This window comes from Silene latifolia, chromosome 9 (assembly GCF_048544455.1).
Source record: "Silene latifolia isolate original U9 population chromosome 9, ASM4854445v1, whole genome shotgun sequence".
In the NCBI taxonomy this organism is placed as follows: Eukaryota; Viridiplantae; Streptophyta; class Magnoliopsida; order Caryophyllales; family Caryophyllaceae; genus Silene; species Silene latifolia.
In genome coordinates this window covers 50450992-50475309 of record NC_133534.1, presented here as the reverse complement: position 1 = coordinate 50475309, position 24318 = coordinate 50450992, and the positions used below count along the sequence as shown (strand labels likewise).

The window sequence follows — 24318 nt, the reverse complement described above, 5'->3', positions numbered from 1 at the left end:
TTGGGAGGTTATCACAGAGCTAGCTGAGACCTCTAGACAATTTGAGAGAAGACCTTCACGGAGAGGGGTGAGTGCTATGGGTGTTAATCCTGGCTTAGAGGAAAAGGTTGATAATATTGCTTCCACACTCCGTGATATGTTATCCGCGACAAATGGTCGTTATTTGTGGTATATGCTCTACTAAGGGTCATCCTAGCGATTTGTGCCCTCAAATGCAAGAGAGTGATTCTCAGACGGTGAATGGTGTATGGGAGAGTATTCCAAAAAAGAAATGGGATCCATACTCTAATACTTATAATGAAGGATGGAAAGTTCATCCTAACTTCCGTTGGGGAAATTCTCAAGCTAACCCATCATCTGGCCCTCCTAGAGGTCAGTTTATTATGCGACCACAAGAGCAACCCTCCGTACCTCAGGCACCACCACAAGCTACACCGAGCTCATCAATGTCTACTGAGGACATGATTCGGGCTCTTACCATTAGTGTCACTCAAGATAGAGCAGAAAATAAGCAAAATTTCAAGAATCTTGAGAATCAAATTAGTCAATTGGCTACTGCGGTCAATCGGTTGGAAGCTAAACAATCAGGTGCTTTACCATCTTAGACAGTTCTGAATCCTAGAGAGTATGTGAGTGTTGTGTCATTGAGAAATGGTAGACAATTGGTGGAGATTGAAAAGCCAAAAGCTAAGCCTAAGGTGGTGACTATTCAAGAAGAAGAGGAGTTAGTGGTGGAAGATGATAAGCTACTGAAAGATGGAGGAGAAGAAGATTCATCTAATTCAAAGGAGGTGACATCATCCATGCCTTCATATGAGCCACTGCCACGTTTTCCTGAGGCTTTGAAGGACACAAGGAAGAAGGAGCCCGACACTGATATTTACGAAACCTTTCGTAAATGCGAGGTAAATATTCCTTTACTTGATTTGATTAAGAGTGTTCCTAGGTATGCAAAGTTTTTAAAAGAACTTTGTACAATTAAAAGAAATCAAAAGGAACGTAGTTTGAAAAAGCCAAAGGGTAAAGCTAGTGAATTTGTGTCAGATTTGTTTAAGAGTAAGACTCCTCCTAAGTGTAGTGATCCGGGTGTCTTTACTATACCTTGCACTATAGGTGATACACGGTTTGAAAGAGCCATGTTAGATCTAGGAGCGTCGATAAATGTTATTCCCTTCCATGTTTATGAGTCTCTTAAGCTTGGTCCTTTAAAGAGTACTAGGGTGGTAGTCCAACTTGCTAATAGGTCTAGTGTTCACCCTAGGGGAGTAGTAGAGAATGTAATGGTTAAGGTAGATCAGCTGGTTTTTCCTGCTGATTTCTATGTTTTGGATATGGCACAGGAGGTCGATGGAGTCCCAATTTTATTGGGTCGACCATTCTTAAAGACCGCAGGAACCCGAATTGATGTTCCAAATGGTTCCTTGACTATGGAGTTTAATGGGAGGGTGGTTAAGTTTGAAATTAATCCACCTAATTTGACTAGCTCTGCGGTTTATTCTCTTTGTGCTATTGCTACTAACCATACTTCTATGAGAAGCCGAAAGCCACCACTTCCGAGCAAAGATTGTGAGATTTTGTAGGACTCCCCACCTAGAGAGGAGAAAAGGTGTATCCTTTTATGGGAGAATCTTAAAGATGCTGAGGCTGGTAAAAGGAAGGGTAAGACTTGGTTTGATAAACTAATTCGTCGGAAGGGCTTCGGTAAAGCAACACAAGTCATATATATCAAATCAAGTAGTGCTCACCCCGTTCCATTGGTAAGATAATTTTCTAAACTCTTACTTAAGTCGGGTGGTTTACCACTCCGCGAGATGTCGAGCCAACGACGTAAAACAACAGCGCTTCTGGGAGGCAACCCATAGATTTGTGTGTGCAATTTTTGCAAACAAAAAAAATAAAAATAAAAAACGAAAATTCAAAAAAAAAAAAAAAAGAAAAAGGATCGGAATAGCCTTGATTTATGGTGTTTGGCGACATAAGAAGGGAGACATAGAAGGTTGGTTGGGTAGGATAGAGGCTATGGTGTGGAGAAACCGCGGTGTGTTGTTGTGGGCACCTTGCTAAAGCGGTTGGATGGTTTGTTGTTTTGGCGTCGAGGAGATTAGGATTGACCATGTAAGCTCGGAGTTGTAGAAGTATTTTATTTATGTGCAATCTGTTGCTGGCACATATGTTATTAGAGTTACTTGGTCATTTGTTAGGATGGAGTAATAAGGGGCGTTAGTCTTCTTTGGTTACTCTTATCTTTTGTTGGCCTTGTGAGATTGTGTTTTATGGAATATGCTAATGGCCAAGTATGGGGAGGAGGTGCGGTGTTGAGGATTGGTATGTCTATTGAGTCGTCTGACTGAGGTTTGTTCTCCTTTTCCCTTTATTGTGTCCTTGCAACATTGAGGACAATGTTTCATTCAAGTGTGGGGAGGGAGAATCGTTCCGATTTGTACACCTTTGTAATTGTGTGGTGTGTTTATTTCAGTTATTTATTTCAGCAAAAAAAAAAAGAAAAAAAAAAGAAAAAAAGGAAAAATAATGAAAGACAAGTATCCCGGCTAGGTGAAAACCCGAAAGGGCGCCTAGGCAAGATTGGGATGTGGCCGAGGACGGAGTGAAAACCCGAAAGGGCGCTCCGGGTAAAATGAAGAATCGAGTTGCGTGCCACTGAGAGTAGTGTGAGGTAAAAAAAATGAAAAGCTAGAGTGAAAACCCGCAAGGGCGGGAGCTCTAGGCAAAATGAGAGATTTAGGTAAATGAAATAATTCTTCCGATGCTATTTTATCTCCCTTTACTATGTTGGAGACCGTCTTACAAGAGTTTCATTGTGAGTCTTGTTAGCTTCCTATGCTTCTGTGGATCGGTGTTGGTTTGAGCTTTTATTGAGATCCTTTGAGTTTACTCGAGGACGAATAAAGATCTAAGTGTGAGGAAGTTGCCAAAATTTGGTGAGCCGAAGTCGTATGCTCCCAAAAATAAGTAATAAAGTCCTATTACCTTAACTATATAGTAGAGGTAAGTCGAGTGTCGAATCCACGGGGAAGACGATGTAATTAATGTGTAGAAAGTAAAGAGTAAGAGTGACAATATTATGGGGGATTTTTATGATTGATTAAACTATAGACTACTGAACAAATAATAAAGATGGGTGAATTCAGATGATTAAAAGGTCTTGGGTCAACAAACATCCACTATCAACAAACTAATTGGTCTTTGATTGTCTTTAATTCGATTACTTTCAAGTACTTTATTGTGGAAATACAAGTTTCCTTCAACCTCTTAAGTATAGTCAACTAACTCGAAACGCGATATTAGAAGACCTTAATTATTGAACAATCTAATCCACGCGTCTAGATTTAATCCAACAATAGCATTAACAATCCAAGGAAGCAATAAAGATAACGATCTTTAACACACGCGGTTAACGATTCGAATTATATGTCTAGTCTCTACTTCGTCCTAATAACGATGAAACGCATACAAATTATTAGGGTAAAGTTTGCTACTTTAGTCTAGATTAATTGAACAATTACGGATTCAATTTCTGAACATGCAATAGATTAAAGTAAACAATTACCAATTGATCAGATTAGTAAGAGGAACAATAATCATAAAATACGAGCAAGAGACATAAACAATACTTGAGAAATAAAAGAGAGAAAGAACAATCTCACAATTAATTAGTCAATAGCTTCAATCTGTCAATCCAAGAAAGGGAGGATTAGTTCCTCATAATTTCTAAGCAAAAGTAATTAGGGTTCTAAGAGAGTTTTTTCCCAAAATTCCACTTATTGAATGAATAATATGAATGATATCAACTTTATACTTAACCTAAAATAATAATAAATAATAATAATAATACTAGAAATAGATGAAATTAGGAAATAAGGCACGAAACAATTCTCGGACTGCTGCAACACGGGCGACCCGCACCACTTTCTGGTCAAAAACGCTGCTTGTGTACATCCTTTCACTCCTCCGTGTTTCTTCTTATATTGATGCTGGGCTAAAGGGAACAAAAGAGAACAAGGCCATGTGACATTGTCCAATGACCCACTTTATTCCACATGACATCACTTGCAATGGGCTTAATATATACGTACTCCCTTCTTCTCCTCATATTAGCCCATAATTATGGACTAGCCTTCAACAAAGCAACCCAAAACATACTCTTCAACTCATTAACTCACAATTTTATCTAATTACTCCAAAATACAATTAATAATATAAAATGAGAACTCGTTCAATTACTCCTCTAAAACTCCACCTATTTCACCAATAGTCACCCAAATTCGACACTCATATACCATACTAAACCCGTCTTATCAGTTAGTCATTTCACAGTTATACTTTGGTTTGGTTTTGGAAACATGTAATCGCTAACTCTTTATACTTTAATAAAGGTTGTTTGGAATTGGTAACTTTGATATACAAACCTCGGGAAACCGAGATGGTAACAGCCTTTCATGCTAGGGTAGTCTTTGGTAAGGTACCTTGCTATGAGGGGGTGTTACAATAAGTTGTTGTCAATAGTAAACTACGACAACGGATTTGATACCGTTCTTAAGATTTAACAACGGTTCTTGATGTTATATAATGGCCGCTTGTTATTTGTACAACCATTTTATAATTTAACAACCGTCGTTGCAATAACGGTCCCGTGTTTCTATTTAAAAACGGTAATTTGCATTATTTGACCATTATTGGACGTCTTATTTGGCGTAGAGATCTCTCTTTATGTCAGACAAAAGAATAAAACCTTAATTAGGTTTGTCACACAAACCCTCTTGTAGATACCTGTATCTGTCGATATTGGAATTTTTAGAGAACCCGTCAACCACCCGATGTCGATAGGACACATGTATTCTCAAAATGATGTGCTCGTGATACGGATAAGTCACATGGATGTAATCAAGGTTGCGTCGACGGTTTCTGTTAATTTAAATGGTTATTTAAATTGGCATTTTGAATGTTTTGAAATAAAGGGTTTTTGTTTCTTTACATTTTGGTTTTGAAAATTTATGAAATAAAAGTTTTTTATTTCATTTATTTATTATTTTGATGATTTTTGAAATAAATGTAATTTATTTCATTCGATTTGGATTTAATTCGAATTGCGAGCTTTTATTTACGATTTATCGTTGTAAATTGTTTTTAAAGTCTTAATTTGGAATTTTTATTTTTGGTTTAAAAAATCAAAGTATTTTTGTATTTTTGATTTTTGGTTTAAAAAATCAAAGGATGAATTTTTGTGACGGTTTTTTATTTATCGTTTTATTTAATTCAAAGTTTCGAGTTTTTAAAGCCGGTTTTAAACCCGTTTTTTATGCGAATTGTGAAGCGATTTTGATGCGATTTTAGGCCATGTTTTGGCACGAGTTTCGAGGCAACCTTTTACCCAATCCCTTCCTATATGATCCAATGTTTGAACTTCACCAATAGTAGCCCAATATCCCTTCTTTAGCTCACCCAAAACCGAGCTCAAAACAACCTATACACCCCTCGACACCCTTATTTTGCAACACCAAAACTCGCTCCAAACACCTTCAACTTTGCCCACATAACAAGCCTTAACCACACTCATACCCACGTCCCAACGCGACCCAAACCAAGCCATAATCAGCCCCGCAAAACAGCAGCTCCAACCGCACCATACCCTATTTTTGCGTGAGCTTTGGAGCTCGTTTCTTGAGCTCTAAGCTCCTCCACCGCCTTTCCTTGCCTTTCCCACAAAGTAACCTATATTTCCTATATTATATCCTTCCATATCTTCCCATTGAGAGCTAGAGAATATGCGAAAATAGTACAAGAAAATTATAGAGAAGATAATTATCAAAAACCGTTTCATATTGCTTTCCTATTCTCTAAACCTTCACAACCATACTTCCTTCATCTATATAAGGTCCCATTTCTTTCCTCCATAAAAACCTAGTGCTAACATATCCTACAAAACACCTTCAACCTCTCTCACCCATAAAACCGTATAAATCTTCATCTTCAACCTCTCGCAATCCGAAACCCAGAAAACAAAGCACCTGCTGCCTGCCTTCGAAAACACCTTCGAAACCTCATCAAATCTCCATTCAAATTCACCAAAATTTACATACACAATCTAGGTAGTGCTCTTGATTGATTCGTGCCTTAAAGAAATGCCCTTGGTAACGTTTTGAGCATTAAATTGCTCGATACTTTACCTTGCGCGGTTTTCAGATGTTTCTGACCAGCTCTATTTTGCTTAATTTTAAATATACTAAATGCGTTTTTAGTCTAGTTTTTTGCCAAAGTTGAAAACTTTATCATTCAAGGATTCCAAAACATCTTTCAGATTGAAAATTTGTTGAGTATTGAAGTCGTGGTGATCATTTGAAGTTCGCTGCGCAAAATTGGTTTTACACGTGAAACGTGTTTGTTTGGTTCAAAGTAGAGAACATTTGTTCTACCGAGTGTGCACTTAATTCCAAACATATCAATGACCTACAAAATTAAATTTGTTAAGAAACATACACATCGAGTGACCTGATTTTATGAAACGTGAACAAAATGAAACAGGTTGAGTGGCGTGAACAAAATGAAAACATGGGCAGGAAAAGGAAAATAATACTCAGGAGTTACTTACCTGATCCATAATAAGGCCACGCGCTCCAAGGGTCTGCAAAGCATCTCTTGGGACTTCCATCCACGAAGTAGATACCATAACCTCACTTCATTATTGATAAAATGCAATTAGTAGATATATTTATTACAATAAAAAAATCAAAAAATCAAAGCAAAAATATGACATTACTGTTGAGTTTTCTTTGATCTCTTTCGAACAAAATTCACCAATTCCATGTCAGTGTATCGAGGCCATTCTAGTGCATTATTTTGTACTATTTCTCTGGATAGGTTCTCAGGACATGTAGTAATTTGATCGCACGCCCTCAACTCCTTACTGGTAGATGGTTTATCGAGGCCGAAAACAATTGGTGTAGAAGGAGGATCACTGTTCCCTACCACAGGAGGAGGAGGAGTAGAAGTCGCATGAGTAGCTAGAACAGTAGTGGTGGGGTGAGTGGGCTCATTGACGGGAGGGACATCATCAATAGCACTGGAACTTGTTTGCATATCTCTTTCGCTTGTTCTCCTCCTATTGTACTCAACCCACCGTTCATGATTATGATGATCATCCGCTACCACTGTGGGCTCAGAATGGTCAGGTTGTTCATCATTGACGGGAGGGACATCATCACTGACGGGAGGGACATCATCAATAGTAGTATTATGAGAGGGAGATAAACCATGCAACATAGGAGTTGGCTCAGAATGGGCAGGTTGTTCATCAGCTTGAATACAAGACGTTGAAGGTTCAGGTTGAGATAAAAGATGATCATCAAGTTGTATGATTTGGCATTCTGTTTTTGGTGGTGAACGACGTGACTGTATTGGTTGTAAAACTTCACCCATCACGTCCAATGCCTCCAACAATTCAGCTTTAGACCACCCACACATTCTCTTCAAATTATCTCCACTATTACCCTCCACACTCTCCTGGACATTACCCTCCTCATTATTGTCTTGCTGAGATAACCTAAAACCATCTTCCATAGCATCTACAGCTGCCACTAGTTTAGAAACTGTTGCTGAGGAAGGTAGTTTGCTGAGAGCTTGGCTAGCAAGAGATTTGTACTCCACAAAAGCTTGAGCCATGACCTTTGCGGAAAGCACAAGTTTATTAATAAACTCAGTAGTACTACCTGAATTGTTCGGTAGAGGAGGATCAACCTTTGCGGAAAGCGCAAGTTTATTAATAAACTCAGTAGTACAGCCTGAATTGTTAGGTAGAGGAGGATCAGTAGGTTCTTCATCTTCAGATTGTTGTTGTTCAGATTGTTGTTATTCACTCGTTGGCTTTGAAGACTGCCTAAACTCAATAGTAGGAAGCAGCAAAGGTGCATGTGGCTTATGCTGAGTGATGACCATTGGAGGCTCAATAGAACCCCTGCCGAAAGTTTTCAAGTCCGAATTTTTGTCATTCACTTCCTCCTTAACTCTCTGGGATATAGCTTCTTTAGTCCAAGTTGAGAGCGTTGGAAACTGTCGAGTAACAAGGCGTGATTTGAAGACACATCGGTCTAGATAAATGAAAACCAAGACCATAATAGGTCCACCAAACCAATTTTCTTTCAGCTTTTTGGTCTCCCACTCCTCCTTTTGCCAAGACTCAACTTGGGCAACCAATTTTCGTTTGATAAAATTGCACCAGTTGAATTCGGAAATCAAGTCAGTGTTTACCAAACTTTTAAGAAGTCTCAAACTTGCCCGATTCCCTACAAAACCGCCTAAAAGAGCATTGAAGATATAAATGATGAAATTGCGCTTGAAATCATCTCCACCATCTCTTTGTGTAAAGAGCTTGTGCATAATGTCTTTGACCTCAATGGAACTACCTTTGTATTGACTTTTGAACTCCTCCAAAACAGACAAATAAGAAGGGCACTTATCTCCAATTTTTGCTTCAACGACAATGTTTGGACCCATTGGCAATCCCAGACACAGATGTATATCTTCCTCTAAAACAGGGAGTTTCCCATCAAACAACGATCCTTTAAAGGGGTTGTAATTCGAAACTAGCCAATACGCCAAGTTACCCAGAACAACATCTGTTTTAAGAAGCAAGAGATAACCAAATCCCATTCGTTGTATAGCTTGAATCTGGTTATCTGATGGTGGATTATCCTCATTGTTGAGAAAGTTGTAAAGCCCAGCAGGAGACATCCGAATCCTCAACACTGGCAATCGCTCTTTATAGGTTCTTTTCTTTTTTTTTCAGCGGGTTCACATACTTCACTAGCAGAGGTAGCTGGTTTCGATCGCTTCATTTTAGCTTGCTTCCTATTATGCACCAAGTAAGGCAAAATAACGTCAGAACTAAAATCCAAAATGTAAACAATTTAAGTAAGTTTGACAACAGAGAAGGTGATTTTATCCACTTATTAACAAGTATACCAATATTATCTTCTAGTTTTACAAAACAAGTTCAGACATTCACACAATTAGGTTCTAGATTCACACAAGTAGGTCCTAGATTCACGAAATGCAAATGAGATGTAGCTACTGAAAACTTAACCAACATACATTTAAAAACTGGCAATATAGAAGGATAAGATAATGAAACATGCATCCAAAGAACATGCATCCAAAAGAACGATAAATTTATCACAGAACCATACGCAAGCAAGCTTACAAAAACTGGCAATATAGAGACTACTAAAATTGAACGAAATAAGCAAGAGAATCGAAATCTACTAAAAAAATGGAAAGGAACATACGAAAAAGAGGAGAAATCGACTTCAATTATGCTCGCAAAACCCTAAACCCTCAATAACAAAAACCTTCATAATAACAACAATAATTTGACGAATTAAAGAAGTTGATTCAAAATTATGGTGAAAATTACGAAACAAAAGGAGGATGAATCGAAACTTGAGAAAGTAGATAGAAAATACCTAATTTGTTGATGATAGCGACAGTAGAAACGGTAATGCTAATGGCAGACGAAAAGCTCAATGATAATGGCGGATGGAAAACTCAATGATAATGGCTAGATAATGGCGAAGACGGAAGTGAAATTGGAGCACTGAATATGGAAGTTGAAGAGAGAGAGTGTTAGTGAATATGGAAGTTATTTTGTGAAACTATTCAATAAATTGTGAAACTTTGTCATGAATGGTGGATCTTTACTTAAAAAGTTTTTATTTCTAATTTTGTGAATCCTGGATCTTATTACGTGAAACTGGAGCATGAAATTGTGAAACTTGGTCATGAATAGTTGATCTTCACTTTGTTGGGGCTGGTGTCCTTAACAGTTAGTGCAAGGACTTATAAATCTCTAAAAGGATCAAAGGGCATACTTTTGGTATTATTATCAGTTGATCCACGTTTATCAATAACGGTTGGCTTGCTAGATAAGTTTGACGTTATTGTCATACAGATGGCGGTGATCAACTGGTCCCTAAAAGTCACACCTATAGGACACGTTTGAGAGATGTGACAGTATGAAAATACAGTCATGTTGATGCCAAATTTGACTAACCAGTTAGTCGGAGTTATTGACTAGTAATTAGTCAAACGCGATGTTGAGACAATTATTTAATACGGATTAAATAATAATGGCTAAGACGAATTAAGCAGTTAATTCGTAAATTGAATATAAACGATTTATATTTGATTAATGTATATTGAATTAATTATACAATATTGTCTTTGTCGGACATGTATTAATATTTCAACTAATCCGTGTTATTAGTCGATGTATTAATAACCGATAACCGATGATAGTTTATAATAAAACTCGTCATATACATTTTAGCGAAATTGATCGGACCACAAGTTAAAAATGAGGAGAAAGTGGAAAGCCCACTCCCTCCTCTCATGACCCGCGGACCGAGACAACAAAAGGAGAGGCTCCCTCTCCTTTTGACCTAAGGATTCATTTTTACATGAAAATTAGGGTTTTGAGGAGTATTTTTCTCTGCAAAACCTAGATCTCACATCGAATAACCTCACAATAGCTCTCTCGATATTGCAAGTCAATTAGAGAGCATTTCTAGCACAAGGGCATAGTCTCAGACGGTCTTGGGTGCAACGATTAGGAGGAAATCTCTGTTGATTTCTGTTCTTTACGCCGCGCATCAAAGGACCCGAGGTTGATTCTTAATCTTTATCGTTTTATATTGTATTTCGTTTATGACCATAAAATCGCATGTTATATTTACGTTATAATCCTTAAAATTAAGGGAATTTTACGGATATTTCCCTACAAGTGGTATCAGAGCGAGGCCACGTAAATTTTCATTGTGATTTTTCATAAAAACGATCTTGAAACGATTTTTATTGTCTTGAAATTCGTGCGGCAACAGCAATTTTCACTCGGCAGTTGCGGTTTTTGAAACCGTGACATGTTTTACACGGTTGATTCATCTTTTTTCGTTTTGTTCTTTTGCATATTGTTATTTTATACGGAGATTATAACAATATGTCAAGTTTTGTTAGATTGTAAAATTGTTTTGATGCGGTTTTGATCAAAATTGCGTTTGTTTTGTTTCAACAAAACTGTTTTCACGAGGGTTTTGTTTTTTCCAGAAACTTTTGTTCTCGATCGAGCTTGTTTTTAATCGATCGAGAGGTTTTTCTGTCTTGTTTTTACTCGATCGAGTCCTTGCTGTACTCGATCGACCACTTTCAAAACCCCACTGCTCGATCGAGAAGTCCTCGTACTCGATCGAGCAGATTTGCTGATAAAAGCCCTCGATCGACCTCCGCATTGTCGATCGAGTACTTTCTGATTAGCATACCTCTCGATCGACTAGCGATTCGATCGATCGAGCCCTTTTTGTTCCTCGATCGAGCACTTTTGTCCCTGGATCGAGGGATTTTTGTTCTGGCAGCTTTGAAAATTTATCCTTTTTGTTTTAAATTTTCTTTTGGCCTTAATATGTACTTTATACGGATATTGTACACTCGCTATGATTGTGAAACGGTTCACACACGTACCATTGAGTTATTTTAAAGCGTATTTAAAGTAACGGATTGTAATAGATTAAAATTCAACTGATAGAAGCGGTTTTATCACATAAATTTTAATCGTTAAAAGGTGGTTTGGATAAATTTTACATTATTACGGAATTATGTCACGAATAAATTTGTTTTAGTTGATGCATTTTATTTATCGTTAATTTTGAATGCTTTTGAATGCTTTTATTACGTATTTATTTATTTTACAAACGGTTGTAACTTAGTGTGGCCTTAGTAGAACGTGTTACCGTAATGATGGAACACGGTCTTCGTTGTATTTTGAGATATCGTATCTCCGTTTTGGGATTTTTCATTTGTAATTACAGTTTTTATTTAGAATGTAAATAGGTTTATATTTTGTAAATTTTAATTGTAATTTTGAGAAGACCAGATGGAGATCGGATGCTCACTCATCCCGCCGCAAGGTCAAAGATGGAACATCAAGACAAGCTTTTCGGGTCCAACGGTGGATTCCAAAGTTGTATTATGTTCTTTTTACTAGGATAGGCCACACTAGGAATTTTATTTACGTATTGCATTCTTTTATTTATTTTTCGTAACGATAATATGCATCATATTCCGCCTAAAACCAAACCACCTATTTATTGCATGAAAACTGACACATATAGAGGTCACGAGTTAGTTTTCTTTGACATTCTCATGTCACACGATCAATGCTAAGCCATCACCTAAATTAATTCATTCACGCAGACGCTAGTTATTCGTTCACTTAAAATGAATTAAAATTAAGCTGATGGGATCTTCCTCGTATAAACAAAAATTGAGAACGGCCTTTATAGGTCAAACTCCAATGAGTCCCTTCTTCGTCGGTAGGCATAATATGACCCCTTCTACGTCGGGTAAGTTGGAACCGATTGACCTATTTTATCTCAACACTATAGTCACTCGTACGATCCTGTGAACATGGTGGACTATAGATAGGATTTACAGAAATCTATCGACCAAGAGTTCTTACGGAAGAACTAGCTAAACAGTTGGCTTATCAATTTACGGAAATTGAGTCTTGGGATCACTTGTATCATTCTTGAGGAAGATCAATTATGCAAGTGCTTGAGTCTACACGTTAAAATACATTTTAAATAGACTTAAATCACCTCGATGAGTTGCTTATTTCGTTTTTGTTTTTCTTTCTTTTTCAAAGGTGAACACGATCTATTAAACTGCTATAACGAAATGGCTGGTCCAACTAACGACCCAATGCCAAGTGCCACATTGGACCGTGAGTCCCGGCTTCGGATCTTCATGAATCGGATGAATCGCCTCTACTCGATCAAAGAATGATGGATCAAACTTCGCGGACGGGAGGCGGCATTACGGAATGCTTTCGCCGCCGACGGAAGCTCAAATATCTAATAGAGCCCATCCCGCCAAAACCAGGTCCCACGGCTAGAGCTAATGAAATCGCCAAGTTTAACGATTTCTGTATGGAAGCGGGTGCGATTAAAAACGTACTCATTTTTGCAATGGAACCCAATTTGCAGAAACGCTTCATAGCCCATGGTGCAAACAAGATTTTCACCACGCTCACTAAGGAATTCTCGAAAGCACCGAGAATCGTGACCTATGAGCATACCACTCGCTTCTTTGATGCGAGACTCCAGAAGGGCCAACCAGTTAGCCCACACATTCTCAGCATGATTGAGAATGTTGAGAAGCTGGAGACGCTTGATTGTAAGATCAGCGAGAACATCGTCATTGACCGCATGCTTCATTCACTCCACGATGGTTTTGCGCTCTTTAGAGCGAATTACTATATGAATGATTTGAAGAAAAGTCCCCATGAACTGCACTCCCTCCTCGTACAGACCGAGAAGGACATGAAGTTCAGTGGGAGCATGAAACAGGATGTTCTCGTTGTGTCAAACAAGGGCAAGGGTAAGGGCAAAGCTAAAGCGAGACCTAGCGAGAGGTAAGGCGAAGTTCAAGAAGTCGGGATCAGGTAAGAGTGGTCCTGGTGAGTCGAGCAACTCATCAGGCGCGACAAAGAGCAAGGATGGTAACATGGAGTGTCACCATTGCCACAAGATCTGGCATTGGAGGCGTACATGTCCCGTATACCATGAGGACATAAAGGCAGGTCGCGTTAAACCCGTTGGTATGTTTTCTTCCTCTTCTACTTTTATTCATATGATTGAGATTAACCACGCAAGTTACGGAACTTGGGTACTAGATACTTGGTTGTGGTTCTCATCTCCGTGTAATCATGTGCGGGGGCTCAAAACATCGAACCCCTCGTAAAGGGTGAGGTGGACCTGCGTGTCGGGAATGGAGCACGAGTGGCTTCCGTCTCGAGGGGAACATATGTGATCCAGCTTCCTAGCGGATTTGAGTTATTTTTATATAACTGCTATTATGTACCCAGTCTTTCTAAAAACATTATTTCTGTTTCTGCACTTGACAAACTTGGTTGGTGACAAAGATCAAACGTATCTATGGCACTGCCGCATGGGACACATTAATGAGAAACGCGTAAAACAGCTCATAAAGAATGGAGCTATCTCGGCCTTTGATTTTCAATCATTTGGCACGTGTGAATCATGTCTCATCGGTAAGATGACTCGGATTTCCTTCAAAGGTGTTGGAATGCGCGCTACTGACCTATTAGGGCTCATACACACGGATGTATGTGGACCTATGTCAATCACCGCACGAGAAGGCTATAGGTATTTCATCACTTTCACGGACGATTTAAGTAGATATGGCTATGTCTACTTAATGAAGCACAAAATTGAATCCTTTGAGAAATTCAAAGAATACCAGAACAGGGTACGTAACCTCTGGGTAGAAAGATTAAAACACTGCGTTCGGATCGTGGTGGCGAGTATCTTTCTCACGAGTTTGATCAACACCTCAAAGACAAAGGGATTGCCTTACGATTAACTCCACCGGAACACCTCAGTTGAATGGTGTGTCCGAACGGAGAAATCTAACACTTCTTGATATGGTTCGATCCATGATGAGTCACACGGTATTACCAGATTCATTATGGGGTTATGCTCTTTTGTCAGCCGCTCTAATACTTAACCGAAGTCCGTCTAAAGTTGTTGACAAGACTCCATATGAACTATGGAAGGGAACGGTCCCTAACTTGTCCTTTATACGGGTTTGGGGCTGCGAGGCTTATGTCAAGTGGAGACACGAGGATAAGCTCGGCCCGCGATCGGTCAAGACATACTTTATAGGTTATCCTAAAGGAACACTTGGTCATTACTTCTATTCGCCAACCGAACAACGTGTTTTTGTTGCGGCTAGTGCGACATTCTTAGAGAAGGAATTTCTCGAGAATGCAAAGAGTGTAGAACCTTCGAATCGTCGGAGATTCCAAAACCAAGTACCGAGCAACCATTGGAGGAACCAGTTCCTTCAATCCCGGCTGCGGTTAATATTCCCGAGGAACCTAGAAGGTCGGGAAGAGTCTCTATTCCTCCGCATGATACATTGGTATGGTCGAGGAACATGACATAGATGACATTCTACTCTTAACGAGTAGTGAACCCGCAACCTATAAAGGTGCCATGACTAGTTCTGACTCAAAGCTATGGCTTGAGGCCATGCAATCCGAGATGGACTCCATGTATGAGAACAACGTGTGGGATCTTGTTGACTTACCTGCTAAGGTTCGTCCCCTTCAATGCAAATGGCTTTACAAGATAAAGCATTCTGTGGAAGGTCAACAAGATATCTACAAAGCACGACTAGTTGCTAAAGGTTTCACCCAAGTGCCAGGTTTGCACTACGATGAGATTTTTGCACCCGTAGTCATGCTGCGTTCCATTCGGATTATCTTAGCGATTGCCGCTTTTCATGACTATGAAATTTGGCAAATGGACGTGAAAACCGCCTTCTTAAACGGCTTTTTGGAGGAAGAGTTGTACATGGTACAACCCGAAGTTTTCATTGATCCAGAACATCCTAAGAAAGTGTGCAAGCTTAAGCGTTCCATTTATGGACTTAAGCAAGCATCAAGGAGTTGGAATCATCGCTTCGACCAAGTGATAAAAGAAAATGGATTTACTCGATCGGTCGAGGAACCATGTCTGTATATCAAGTCGAGTGGGAGCAAGATTGTCTTCCTAATATTGTATGTTGACGACATACTCCTGATTGGGAATGACATACCTCTCTTAACTTCGGTGAAAGTATGGTTGAAAAACCATTTCCAGATGAAAGATCTGGGTGAGGCACAAAGAATTTTGGGCATCCGTATCTATCGAGATAGATCACGTCGGATGTTATCTCTCGGCCAGAGTCTTACATAGACAAAGTCCTAGAGAGATTCAAATAACTAACTCCAAGAAGGGGTTTCTTCCTATGGCTCCGGGGGTGCATTTGAGCAAGTCTCGTGCACCGGAGACACCGGAAGAGAAAGAGCGCATGGCACAGATTCCTTATGCCTCGGCTATAGGATCAATCATGTATGCCATGATATGCACACGTCCGGACGTGGCATATGCATTGAGTATGACAAGTCGATTCCAACAAAGATCCAGGTGAATCACATTGGATGGCTGTCAAGAACATTCTTAAGTACCTACGGAGGACTAAAGATTGGGCATTGACTTATGGAGGCCCTCAAAAGCTATGCGCAACCGATTCTGTGATGCTAGCTTCCAAACGGATCGAGATGACTCGAAATCTCGATCTGGATTCGTTTTTACTCTTAATGGCGCTGCAGATCAACTGGAAGAGTTCCAAACAAATCTGTTACAGAGATTCTACGACGAGTCCGAGTACTATGCCGCGTCCGAAGCTACAAAGGAAGCGATATGGATGCGTCAATTCTTACATGGACTATCTGTAGTGCCTAGTTCGAATGACCCGATCACCATCTATTGCGACAATAGTGGTGCCATCTTCCAAGCTAAGGAGCCAAAGTCTAGCAACAAGTCTAGACATGTACAACGGAAAGCTCATCTAATCCGAGATTACGTGGAGCAAAAGGAAGTAGTGATAGAAAAGATTGCTACCGATGAAAACATAGCAGATCCTCTCACTAAACCATTACGACAAGATAAGCATGAAGAGCATGTTAATTCCATGGGAATTAAACATGTTCCTGAGTTGTAGAACTCTTTTATGGATTAGATTCATTCTCGTTTGTACTCTATACGACATCATCGTTTTGATATTTATATATTTTGTTTTTCATGTGGAATTGTACGACAATTTTGAACACCACAAAGTGAACTGAACAAACATTATATTTTTAGTCCTTAATTGCCCACATGAGCTGATAACTCTGGCAATTATTTTGTGACGTTGGTTGATGGTGGGTTCAACGAGCCATAAGTCAACCGGTTGATCGACCAATCACGAGGCGAGTTATACGGATATCTCGTAGGACACCATTGTGACATCGACGTGGAGTCCTAAATGTTTTATAACATTCGGTGCCCGGTCGTGGATAGGACCTCCATGGTGATCCTAAGAGTCGATTCTTTTGACTATCGACTGTCTCTTGAGACTAAGGCATTTTGGGTGACTTTGGTTTCTTTCTCACGGTCATCCGTAACAGGGGGCCAAGTAGATTTTTTCTGGGTCATTTCATGCCGTGCTTAGATCGGAAGGAGTCGAGTTGAAGGAAATATTCAGCCTTTATCGTGTACTCGATATTTCTCGGGGTCACTCGAGGAGTCAGAATCGAAATGCATGGCCATGCTCGGATACGGATTCGTTTTATCAGTTAAGTTACTCTCTAGTCGGGGAAACCACTCTTGATACAGATCGATTGTAAAATACGACCTTTGCGGATCCGGATCTGCAAATTGTTTTACATTGAGTGGGAGAAATTTTAAATGAATATGAGAATCGGTTATCGCACATACACTTGTACGGACAAGTGGGAGTTTGTTGGAGCTTGTGTCCTCCAGTTAGTGCGGATAACGTCATTGCACATACACTTGTACGGACAAGTGGGAGCTTGTTGGGGCTGGTGTCCTTAACAGTTAGTGCAAGGACTTATAAATCTCTAAAAGGATCGAAGGGCATACTTTTGGTATTATTATCAGTTGATCCACGTTTATCAATAACGGTTGTCTTGCTAGATAAGTTTGACGTTATTGTCATACAGATGGCGGTGATCAACTGGTCCCTAAAAGTCACACCTATAGGACACGTTTGAGAGATGTGACTGTATGAAAATACAGTCATGTTGATGCCAAATTTGACTAACCAGTTAGTCGGAGTTATTGACTAGTAATTAGTCAAACGCGATGTTGAGACAATTATTTAATACGGATTAAATAATAATGGCTAAGACGAATTAAGCAGTTAATTCGTAAATTGAATATAAACGATTTATATTTGATTAATGTATATTGAATTAATTATACAATATTGTCTTTGTCGGACATGTATTAATATTTCAACTAATCCGTGTTATTAGTCGATGTATTAATAAACGATAACCGATGACAGTTTATAATAAAACTCGTCATATACATTTTAGTGAAATTGATCGGACCACAAGTTAAAAATGAGGAGAAAGTGGAAAGCCCACTCCCTCCTCTCATGACCCGCGGACCGAGACAACAAAAGGAGAGGCTCCCTCTCCTTTTGACCTAAGGATTCATTTTTACATGAAAATTAGGGTTTTGAGGAGTATTTTTCTTTGCAAAACCTAGATCTCACATCGAATAACCTCACAATAGCTCTCTCGATATTGCAAGTCAATTAGAGAGCATTTCTAGCACAAGGGCATAGTCTCAGACGGTCTTGGGTGCAACGATTAGGAGGAAATCTCTGTTGATTTCTGTTCTTTACGTCGCGCATCAAAGGACCCGAGGTTGATTCTTAATCTTTATCATTTTATATTGTATTTCGTTTATGACCATAAAATCGCATGTTATATTTACGTTATAATCCTTAAAATTAAGGGAATTTTACGGATATTTCCCTACACACTTAAGATGTTTCTTTTACTCAATGTTGTGAATCCTGGAACTTATCTTGTGAAACAAGAACATAAAATTATGAAACCTAGACCTGAATCCAGCATTAAGTATTTTTGTGAATTTAGTCTTTAGTCTTTTTTATAATGTGGATTTTGTGAATTTAGTCTTTAGTCGATGTCATTGTTTCCCAATGAAGTAAAGCCTGAATCCAGCATCGTTTCCCAACCCAATTTAGCCTAAATCCTGCATCGTTTCCCAATGAAGTAAAGCCTTTAGTCGATGTCATTGTGCCAAAGGTATATCTAGACCTGAATCCATTAATCATGTAATGTACATAATACAGAAAAAGATGCGAATGAAATGAGAAGAAGGCTTGCATTAAACATCTTTGTCTCTCAATAAAAGACCGTCTTACAAAGTACAGTCGTCTCATCCTATGGTCAAATCCAAGTTTCATAATTTCTTGTAGCATTACATTCTCGACTACTCACTACATTCTCGGCTACTCAAATACAAGACTAAAGACTAATCAATTCATGGTACCATTACAAACAAACAAGGTCGGTCATATGGCCAAATTTCACCATTTCGAATACTGAATACATCAACGCAAGATAGATATATCAGGCCTGCTGAAGCAATGGATGTCCGCCAGTAAACACATATCCATCGGAGAAAGATCATTTGCTTGCAAAAAAACTGTCATGTCATCAATGAAATACCTATACCATCACAAACAAGTAACAATTAAGAGATTTTCACCCAACTTATTTACAAAATGTTCACCCAAGTTATGACCAAATGGACTTTGCACTAATTTTAAGTCAAGGAAGTGTACCGTTTTTTTATTTTTATCCCATTTAAGAAGTTTCAATATTATCTTCTTTCGATAGTCTGGCAATTTCTGCAAAAGAGATTTTCATACAGTATATATTTAATATGTAGCAATGGCAAGGTAGGAGGCAAACCCCGTAAATTTATACCTCAAAATATTCACTGTTGGTCCATAAACTTTCATTGTTCAACGCATCCAACCATTTCAGCACATACACTCCACAATCAAAACTACAAACAAATAAACATGTATGAGTAAAAGAAACATCTCAAGTGAAGATCAACTATTCATGACCAAGTTTCACAATTTGATGTTCCAGTTTCACATAATAAGTTCCAGGATTCACAAATTAAGATAAAGAAATTTATTAAATTCAAATATCAACCATTCATTTCAGCAATATGAGATTGGATACTTGGTTTTGGTCAGAGAGGGACCATTTAGGTCCAGTTTCAACCATTCAAACTTGTATGATAAAAACATAAATATAGCCTAAAAAACGAAGATACATGGTTACATACCATGTTGTTTGTTGAGGGACTTTAAGGTTGACAATTTCGTTCATGTGCATCAACCGCAAAGATTCAAATGCAGATGAACTACCACAAAGAACAGATGAAACTTGGTACAACTGGAACATGAAAAAGCTAATAGAACATAAAAATATGACAGGGTTATATTTTTAAGAGATTAAAGATAAATACTCCAAAATATTTTGGGAAAAAATCATACAATCTCTTAGGCTGTGTGGTTATCAGGATCCGCATGTAAATCGGTGCTCGAGTCGAGGATGAAATTTACTTTTTGCTTTAAATCGCAAACGCAAGCCCACTAATGATGACACTTATCGGTACGCATAGGGATAAAAACCTGCAATAGACAAACCAATTAACAATACACATGAACGAAAATAAATAAAGAAGAAAATAAATAGCAGAAGAGGGATCTTTCACCTTTTGGATATTGCTACCATCAAATGGAATGTAATCAGACTTCAGGTATTGACCCCAAATAGCTGGGTTGCGCTCGTGATGAACAGTATGCATGTGACAAAAGTAAGACTAATTTAATAAATCAGAGCAACATTAAGAAAACAAATACTTGAATATCAACATCTAAAGGATTTGAAGCTAACATATACTGTGGTTGGCAAAGTAGAGGACATCTGATCTACCCAGTGTGGACTTAAGTCCAAACATATCAATCACCTACAAAATCAAATATGTTAAAAAAAGAGACATTCAATGAACACAATGAAACATGGGAAGAAAAAGGAAAGGAAAATGATACTTACCTGATCCATAACAAAGCCACGCGGTCCAAGGGTCTGTAAAGCTTGTCTTGTGACTTCTATCCACGGAGTAGACACCATAGCGTCACTTAAATATTGAGGAAATGCAATTAGTCAATATATCTCTCACAATATAACTTTAATATCGTAAAAACAATTTAAAAAAAACAAAGCAAAATCATTACAATTTAGTTTTCGCCAATTTAGATCTGCAAACATAATCCAACAATTGCTGGTCACTGTAAGGTAGTGGTCGAGAGCCACTGCCATAATACGAACATATATGATTATTTAATCAACTAAAGTACTAAAGAATGTAAAGGTTTTGCAAGAAAATTTTGATAATATTAAAAGAAGAAGGTTCTTACAGCGGTACACGACTCCATTCTAGTACATCTTTTTTCACTCTATCTCTTAATAGGTTCTTATCACATGTAATAATGTGATAGCACACCCTCAATGCAAAACGCTTCACCTGAGTTTCCTATAAATGGAAAAAGGGGAATAATAATGTGTTGCAAACTTATAAAAATTTATATTTATCAATGTATAAATAGAGAGTAAAAGTTGAAAAAGTAATCTTATAGTATATATGGTTATTGGACAATCACTTTTGTTTTCTTTGTAATTCTCCAATATGTTCAATAAATAGAGGTCATTATCAATTTCATCGGAATTTAGGTTTGATTTTGGGATAAACACTTCGGGCGTCCACAAAATACTTGTCAGTGCTGGCAACTTTGGTTTAAGAAGCCGGATGAGCCTTTCTTTCTGTATGAACAAAAGAGAAATTAGTCTTTCTTAGCACAGGTATGAACAAAACTTATTTTGTGAGGTACAAGACACTATATAGGAATCATGTAAGGTACAAGACTGTCAAAACAGACACTAGCTACGAATCATGTGAACCATACATCTTAGTTTGTAAAACTTTGAGTGAAATGGTAAAGGACCACAGGTTCACAAAATAAGATCTAGGATTCACAAAATAAAGGCCTACTTTCACAAAGTCCCCTACTTTGCCCTTTTCCTTATTTGGTGAACCTCAGACCTCGTTCAGTGAATCTCATACCTCGTTCAGTGAATCTTAGGGCTTGTTTTGTAAAACTTGGTCAACATAAGTGGTTAAAGTCACTTATTTTGCCCTTTTCCTTACTTGGTGAATCTCAGACCTTGTTCAGTGAATCTTAGGGCTTGTTTTGTGAAACTTGGTCAACATAAGTGGTTAAAGTGATAAGATTCACAAACCTTAAGTGTAGGCTTCACAAAATAAAGTCCTACATTCACAGAGTCAATTCCTAGTATAATCACAATAACACACATTTTCCTAAGCAAAATGGAAACAATAGACGTACCACAGGTTGTATAAAACAAGAATAATCAACAGATGTGCCTTTCGTAGGATGGATGATTTGCATTTGGTTACTTTTAGTTCTTAGGTCGATACAAATCAAGAAAGGTGGGCATGAGGCAGAGACTATTGGAGCGCAAACCTGAAAAAAGGACAAAAAGTCACTGAATTAAAAAGACAAAAATGCAGTGAATAAAAAAGACAAAAATGAACTTAAGTTGAAATATAAGCAAACCAAAATCAAAGACTTACTAGTTGAACTCCAGAAACATCAACATTGTAGAGACACTGGGAACAAAAAAGAAGATCAGTATGAGTAACGAATATAAGTCAACATCATATAAAATAGACTTGGGGAATTGGATAAAGTAGAGAGTAATAAGACTAACACTTTCATTTCTATACGGCACAAATAAACGAGAAGGGGAAGTCCGGGATCTGAATATCTCAATATTATTTATGATCTCACAATAAACATCTACGACATGAGAAGATATCCGATCGCCTTCAGCCACACTCTTCAACTGGGTCCTTGTCAAAGTCTGACATTGAGTTTGGAAAAGAATCTTCGTTTCATCATATGCTTCGCCAAGTATGAAATCTAATACTTGTTTCTCAACTTGATTTAAATCTCTAATAATATTAAGATTTATTTGCAAATAGGGCGATCGGAAAACTTCCGCTGGAACTACAACCCTCCTCTTACCACGAACTGGAACATCGTCTTCAATTGGTAATGAAGATAAGGGAAATGGGATTGCAACAGTAGTTGGGGTTTTGCAAGGAACACTTGCAATCGACTTTGCCAAATGACGTGGCGATCGACGAATATAGACATTACTGACAGATTGTTTACTGACAGATCGTTTGACAGATGGTTTATCGAGTGTTGAAACAAGTGGAGTATCTGGTAGGACAATAACATTATGATGATCAAGAGTTGTGTTCCGTACAACAGTACTAGGAGGAGTAGGATTAGCTGCTAGAATAATAATTGTAGGCTCAGTGACGTCCTTGACAGGAGGAACATCATCCAGAGCAGCGTGAGAGGATGTGTTCCCTACCCAAGGAGTGGGCTCAGTGAAAGGCGGGATGACATCCACAAGGAGGGATGACACAGCAGCATATGTGTCAGGCTCAGGTTGAGAAGATGTTGCAGGTTCAGGTTGAGACAACAAATGGTCATCAGCTGCTAGGAGCCTAAAGGATGGGTATTCTGCATTTGGTGGTGGTGAATGATGTGGCTCTATTGGTTGCAAAGCTTCATCCATCGCATCCAATGCCGCCAACAAATCAGCCTGAGACCACCCATACAAATAATCCACATTCTCCCCACCTTTCTCCACATTCTCCTGAATATCGTCAACCACTTTCTCAACGATATTCTCATCCACAATGTCTACGACCTTTTCCTCATTCTTCACATCCTCCACATTTTCAGCATCATCCTCTTGTTGAGATAACCTAAAACCTTTTACCATGCCGCCTATAGCTCCAACTAGTTTCTTCACTGTTGTTGAAGGCAGTTTGGAGGGAGCTTGACTAGCAAGTGATTTGTAGTCCACAAAAGCTTGAGCCATTGCCTTTGTGGAAAGCGCGAGTTTATGGACAAACTCACCAGTGCCTTCATTCCTAGGTAGAGGTAATTTTTCAGCTTCAGCTTCAGCTTCAAATGCTTTATCTTGAATTGTTGACTTGGAAGACTGGCCGAGCTCAATCTTTGGAGGAGGAGGACACAACTGTGGAATATGGTGGTTGATGACCATTGGAGGCTCAATAGAACCCCTGCCGAAAGTTTTCTTGTACGAATCTTTATCATTCACTTCCTCCTTAACTCTCTTGGATATAGCTTCTTTTGTCCAAGTTGAGAGTGTTGGAAACTGCCGAGTAACAAGGCGTGATTTGAAGACACATCGGTCTAGATAAATGAAAACCAAGACCATAATAGGTCCACTAAACCAATTTTCTTTCAGCTTTTTAATCTCGAACTCCTCCTTTTGCCAAGACTCACCTTGGGCAGCCAATTTCCGTTTGATGAAATTGCACCAATTGAATTCGGAGATCAAGTCAGTGTTTACCAAACTTTTAAGAAGTCTCAAAGTTGCCCGATTCCCTACAACACTGCCTAAAAGAGCATTGAAGATATAAATGATGAAATTGCGCTTGAAATCATCTCCACCATCTCTTTGTATAGAGAGCTTGTGCATAATGTCTTTGACCTCAATGGAACTACCTTCGTATTGACTTTTGAACTCCTCCAAAACAGACAAATAAGAAGGGCACTTATCTCCAATTTTTGCTTCAACGACAATGTTTGGACCCATTGGCAATCCCAGGCACAGATGTATATCTTCCTCTAAAACAGGGAGTTTCCCATCAAACA

General features: G+C 38.6%; 1 protein-coding gene across 1 annotated transcript; it reads left to right on the top strand.

Annotated features, from left to right (window-relative positions):
- Positions 1-212: 212 nt before the first annotated feature.
- LOC141601021 (uncharacterized) lies at positions 213-1580 on the top strand. Its single transcript, XM_074421281.1, has 2 exons — positions 213-560; positions 606-1580. Exons 1-2 carry the CDS (start codon positions 213-215, stop codon positions 1578-1580), a joined length of 1323 nt encoding a protein of 440 aa, XP_074277382.1.
- The last annotated feature ends 22738 nt before the right edge of the window (positions 1581-24318 follow it).

Bases quoted from the DNA above. Each gene is read 5' to 3' on its own strand.
- LOC141601021 (XM_074421281.1), top strand. From the start codon at position 213: ATGCAAGAGAGTGATTCTCAGACGGTGAATGGTGTATGGGAGAGTATT. The intron at 561-605 runs GTCAATCGGTTG...TTACCATCTTAG, and splicing joins TTAGTCAATTGGCTACTGCG to ACAGTTCTGAATCCTAGAGA.